The sequence below is a fragment of the Denticeps clupeoides genome, chromosome 14, assembly GCF_900700375.1.
Source record: "Denticeps clupeoides chromosome 14, fDenClu1.1, whole genome shotgun sequence".
In the NCBI taxonomy this organism is placed as follows: Eukaryota; Metazoa; Chordata; class Actinopteri; order Clupeiformes; family Denticipitidae; genus Denticeps; species Denticeps clupeoides.
Genome location: NC_041720.1, coordinates 20869187 through 20875344, shown reverse-complemented (window position 1 = coordinate 20875344; position 6158 = coordinate 20869187). Strand labels below are relative to the sequence as shown.

General features: G+C 48.6%; 2 protein-coding genes across 2 annotated transcripts; both read left to right on the top strand.

Annotated features, from left to right (window-relative positions):
• Window positions 1-1138: 1138 nt before the first annotated feature.
• Window positions 1139-1733, top strand: msx1a (muscle segment homeobox 1a). The gene has a single exon (XM_028953472.1). It carries the CDS (start codon window positions 1176-1178, stop codon window positions 1731-1733), a length of 558 nt encoding a protein of 185 aa, XP_028809305.1. The 5' UTR covers window positions 1139-1175.
• A 3218-nt stretch (window positions 1734-4951) lies between these two features.
• Window positions 4952-6058, top strand: LOC114763525 (cytokine-like protein 1). The gene is made up of 4 exons (XM_028953269.1): window positions 4952-5129; window positions 5204-5248; window positions 5318-5464; window positions 5536-6058. The coding sequence occupies exons 1-4, from the start codon at window positions 4992-4994 to the stop codon at window positions 5632-5634; spliced, it is 429 nt and encodes a 142-aa protein (XP_028809102.1). The 5' UTR covers window positions 4952-4991; the 3' UTR covers window positions 5635-6058.
• Window positions 6059-6158: the final 100 nt, after the last annotated feature.

Genomic DNA, 6158 nt, shown 5'->3' with positions numbered 1-6158 from the left:
GCTCAGTGGGCTGGATGTAACGCGATGGGTGTAATGATGTGGCAGAAATCAGGAGTCTTCATTCATTCTTTTATCTCACGTCTCCAGCGGCTAAAAGAGCGACGAGAAACGAGCAGAACCCGCATTTCCGCGACGAAGATGATCAGAATCATCAGCTCAACAATAAGAATAAATTGCTGCTGCAGTTGTCGCTGGTTATTTGTGCTGTATCTTTCATACGTAAATGTAATCGAATTTCTGTTCATAATGCACGCCGTAATTAGATGCTGATGAATTATATTTCGTTGATAACATGATTTCCGCGGTGAGCCCCGAAACGAGAGAAGACTCGGGGATATCTGCACGTTTCTCCCGTTTCTTCCTCTTTCCGACAAAATATGGCGCTTTATTTCGCGAGAACATTCATTTCGAGATAATGAATTGAATGAACTCGCTGAGGAGGATGGATAAAAAAGGCGTTATTTTATTTTTTTTTATTATTTTTATCATTTTAAATAATAAGGATAATATGAATGAAGTAAGAGCCTGCATGCTCCTGATGTTCATCGCGGACCATTCTTCACATTCCACAGACTTCAAGGGACAAGTTCCGCGCATAATGACAGCTGAGGCAGCAGAAATGAGCAGAACATTTGTTCAGAACAAGTGTTTACATGCTAATCTCCCCATCAGCGAGTTTTATGAACATTCATAACAGTACAATGCTAATAATCATATGAAACGAAGAAGAAGATGGAATGGAGCTAAATGCTACATTTATGGCAAAAAAGGGGTGTCATTTCTCAGCACTTCTCTCAATGATCAACGCGAACAAAATGTCCTGGTGAAAATGACGAATCCCTCTCTGCCATGTAACGTTTTCTTTTTTCGCTGACTGCGTTGTAAACTGTTACGCGTATTCAGAGTTGGGACGCCGAAGCCCCGCCCCCGCCGCCGCCGATTGGCCCGCGGCGCCGCGCTCTATCGCCCCGCCACGCCTCCCGCCGATTGGCCCGCGGCGCCGCGCTCTATCGCCACGCCCCCCGCCGCCGCTGATTGGCCCGCGCCGTCGCGCGGCGCGCTTTAAAAGCCCGCCCCGCCCTCGCGCCGCCGTCAACGCCGACAGGCCGCCGGCGCGTCGCCACCTGCGCTCCTCTCCCGGCTCCGGCTCCGGTTCCAGCGCCGCCAGGCTCCGCATGGCCCCCGGGGCCGCCACGTCCGGTCCACCCGCGGACGAGACCGCCGGAGAGGGGACCCGGGAGCGCAAAGCGGCGCTGCTGCTGCCGTTCAGCGTGGAGGCGCTGATGTCTGACCGGAGACCCGCGGGCCCCGCGTCCCCTCCGCCCGGCGCGTCCCGCCCTCCCCACGCAGGCCGCCTCAGCCCGCCCGTGTGCCCCCTGAGAAAGCACAAGAGCAACAGGAAGCCCCGGACCCCGTTCAGCACCGCGCAGCTGCTGGCCCTGGAGCGCCGCTTCCGCCACAAGCCCTACCTCTCCATCGCGGAGCGGGCCGACTTCTCCGCCGCCCTCGGCCTGAGCGACACGCAGGTGAAGATCTGGTTCCAGAACCGGCGCGCCAAGGCCAAGCGGCTCCAGGAGGCCGAGCTGGAGAAGCTGAAGATGGCGGCCAAGCCGCTGCTGGCCCCGGCCTTCGGCCTCCCGCCCTTCCCGGCGTACGCGGCCGCGCAGCCCTACCACCCGGCCGGGCTGTACGCGTGTTCCCCGCCGGCCTACAGCGTGTTCCACGCGGCGTGACAAGGACCCTTCCCTTTAAAAGGGACTCGCTGTTGCTGCTGTAAAATACTCGGATCGATATGGAGAATAAACACGATGGTCTTTTTCACACTTGGCGCTCGGGTCATGATGTCATCACGTCATTTTATTGTAGGTCGACGTAAAGATGCAGGCATTTCACTAACTTTCTTTTTCTCTTGCGAGTGGACCAGAATAAGTGCAGAATTCCTCGCAGCAGGAACAATTAATAAATGAGCTGAGAATCACACGGATCACCGCCTGTCAAAGGGGCCAAACGGGCCACAAAGGAGCAAAGAGGGTCCCTCGGGTCCTTTTAAAAAAGGGCCCGGCGTCCCCTTTATCCGCCTCCTTTATTTACGCCCGAGGCAGAAAGGGGAACAAAAGTCACTTGTTTTAGCGGCGAAAAGATCACAACGGGCAGTTAGGCGGAGAATCCCTCATTCATGTCGCCTTCCTGCGCGCTGGCGCCGCGGTGTCGCCGAGGGTCGCGCCTGATGCGCTTTCATCTTGTCCGCAAATGGATGGAAGGAACGTGCAGCTCCCAATTCTCGTTATTAATTAGCTAATGACTGCGCCGCTCATGCCCCCGCCACCAGATGGCGCCACGGCTGAACGTTTTCAGTTTATATTGAGCGATATATCGATAATGATATTTCTATGGATTGTGGGGCGGGCTGCACCTGATCTGTGAGAGTTGATGGACTTTTACACCGTGAAGGATAATGATTGTGACATTATGCAACATTACTGACCAGCATTAAATCCGTAGCGTCATCTGTAAAACAGGCATGAAGATTATATTGTTGGAAAAATTAGATATTAATCGACTAGGAATCAAATCTTGTCATCGAAAGGCTCTGTCGTTACAGGTAAACATCAGTCAAGGTTATTTTATGTAGGAGAATAAAAATTTCAGCCCGTTTGATGAAATAATTCAGGGGGAAATCTGTGTTGGCATCGCTCTTGTGGTGGGTAGAACACTGTCATTCTTTTTAAGGAAACATGAGACCTAAAAATTCATGTTGAAATGTTGCTTCCTGTATAAAATCATAAATACACTATCAAAATAACACATTTTTGTGCACCAGCTTTTATGGTTACAGCATGTCCAAAATTAAAAGGAAAAATTGCAACAAATGTGAGTAATAAAAAGGTGTAAAAAAAAATCCATCACAAACTAGAGCAAACAAACATAATAAATCGAAAAAAACTAAAATTCTATCAAGAATTAGTTATTGTTCAGTGTATAAAGAATCAGCATTGACGTGAGCCTCGGATCTGAGAGTGAGGGTGAGCATAAAGTGGGCGTGGTCAAAAAAAAAAAACCCACTGAGCTGGAAGTGGGCGTGGTCAAAAACACCGAGATGGAAGTCGGCGTGATAAAAAATAAAAACACCGACATTGAAGTGGGCGTGGTCAAAAAATAAAATACCGAGATGGAAAGGGGCGTGATAAAAAAAATTTAAACACCGAGATGGAAGGGGGCGTGATAAAAAAAGTAAAAACACCGAGATGGAAGGGGGCGTGATAAAAAAAAATTAAACACCGAGATGGAAGGGGGCGTGATAAAAAAAATTTAAACACCGAGATGGAAGGGGGCGTGATAAAAAAAATTTAAACACCGAGATGGAAAGGGGCGTGATAAAAAAAGTAAAAACACCGAGATGGAAGGGGGCGTGATAAAAAAAAATTAAACACCGAGATGGAAGGGGGCGTGATAAAAAAAATTTAAACACCGAGATGGAAGGGGGCGTGATAAAAAAAATTTAAACACCGAGATGGAAAGGGGCGTGATAAAAAAAGTAAAAACACCGAGATGGAAGGGGGCGTGATAAAAAAAAATTTAAACACCGAGATGGAAGGGGGCGTGGTCAAAAAATAAAATACCGAGATGGAAAGGGGCGTGATAAAAAAATTTAAACACCGAGATGGAAGTGGGCGTGATAAAAAAAAAACCGAGATGGAAAGGGGCGTGATAAAAAAAGTAAAAACACCGAGATGGAAGGGGGGCGTGATAAAAAAAGAAAAAACACTGAGATGGAAGGGGGCGTGGTCAAAAATAAAAACACCGAGATTGAAGTGGGCGTGATCAAAAAAATAAAAACACCGAGATGGAAGTGGGCGTGGTCGAAAAAATAAAAACACCGAGACGGAAGGGGGCGTGATAAAAACACCGAGATTGAAGTGGGCGTGGTCGAAAAAATAAAAACACCGAGACGGAAGGGGGCGTGGTCAAAAATAAAAACACCGAGATGGAAGAGGGCATGTTAAAAAAATAAAAACACCGAGATGGAAAGGGGCGTGGTCAAAAAATAAAAACACCGAGATGGAAGAGGGCATGTTAAAAAAATAAAAACACCGAGATGGAAAGGGGCGTGATAAAAAAAACAAAAAAAAAAACACCGAGTTGGAAGGGGCCGTGGTCAAAAATAAAAACACCGAGATTGAAGTGGGCGTGATCAAAAAAATAAAAACACCGAGATGGAAAGGGGCGTGATAAAAAATAAAAACACCGAGATGGAAGTGGGCGTGTTTTTTTTTTTTCCTCACAGAACACCAAGTGGGCGTGGTTAAAGTAAAACTGTGCGCGAGCTTGCATCACTGTTGTGAAGTAGGCGTATTTAAAGCATGGTGGGCGCGGAGTGGGCGTGGTTAAAACATCACCACGCACCACACGTAATATTCATGCCTCATTGTTTTAGTCAACAATCTGAAAAGTAGGCGTATAGGAACCACGTGCCACGACAAACCCTGAGGGCCCGCCTCCATGCTCGGTTTCTATTGGTCGTGCGTTAATGCGCCGCAATATATCGGGTTTCAGAGCTCAGCGCCGCGCTTGGCGTAAAACGTGTAATAACCTACAGTTCAACTGAATAGATCGATTATTTGAATGATTATATGATCGAACGCATTATAAACTACAGTATAACAGTAAATTGAGTTTGTTCAGCCTCCCATGTATATATTAATTGAAACCGACGATATCCTTTGATTCCTTACAATATCTTACAATAATGACTGTGTCTAAATACATGATTAATATTTGGAAATATCTACAGTCTGCAGCCGTGATCGTCATGCGCACCTTTCTTCTGAATTGATGCTGTTACAAAAGTAACATTAGAGTCTTGATTAAACGACAAAGGATCATGTGACGTCAGAGCTGCGCGGTCCGTCCTCCAGGTCGCCGCGTCACCACGTGACGTCGCCGGCGCGTCCTCCCCGCCGAGCTCCAGTAGTCCGGAGCGTCCTGCGGGGATGAAGTCGGGACTCGTCCTCCTCCTCCTCCTCGCCGCCACCGCGGCCGGCGCGCCGCCGACCTGCTACTCCCGGATGCTGGAGCTGAGCAAGGAGATCATGGAGGCGCTGGACAGGCTGCACAGGGCCAACGCGACGGTGAGATGGCGCATTACGCATATTACGCATGTGGCCAGGTAATAAGAAGTGGTGCGATCTGTGTCTGGCTGCAGAAAGCCTGCGCTGCCATGTTGCCCAAGATGTTCCTGGACCTGCACGTAAGTTTCTTCCTGCAGATGCTGAACAGATGTTGAAATCCAGAGCTTGAGCTGAGTTATTCCACGCAGAACTCTTGCTTTGTCACCAAACTGCGTGATTTCCTGTACGTGGTGGAGAACCACCCCACCCACCACTGCCAACGTCGCCCTCGAATCCAGAAGCTGAGGGACAACGTGCAGAAGCTGTACAGCATCGTCAACCGTGTGTGCTACAGGGTAAGGCCTCTGCAGGTAGTGTGTGTGTGTGTGTGTGTGTGTGTTAAACCAGCCTGTTCTGCTCTCATCAGGAACTGGTGTACCACACAAGCGACTGCGAGGCCCTGGAGACGGGGTACACCCCACCACGGTACAGCCAGGACCGGCTGCAGATCCTGGAAGAACGCTGAGAGACACACACACACACACACACACACACCCTGCATGTTCCGTTACACCCAGCTTCCCAGCATCAACCGCATGTGAGATGGAGTATCTTCAGGTTAAAAAGGGGGAAATGTGCGGCTGCATTCCACTGGGCTGAAGGGGAAATTCCACAGGAAATTAAAATGAATTCCAGCCTGAAAACGTTTACTCCTCTCTGTACTACATGTTTCTACGGACCGCGCCTTCATCACATATTTCATATGCATGTTGTGTGCTTGGCAGCACCGATAAAATGTTCCAGAATGAAGTCGTTCATTAGGGTAATTACAAGGTCTTAATGGCCAACGGTTTCATATAGATATGATATTCTCATACTGGTCAAATGTTAATATAAAATCATATGTAACATGCGTCTGATCACTTAATAAAAATAAAATCTTCACCTGCTCGATTTTCATGCTGTTAAATAAAGCCGACAGATCACGCGCGCACCGTTAATTACCGGTTATGATGGACTGGACAGCCAGGGTCGTCTCGGGGGACGTTC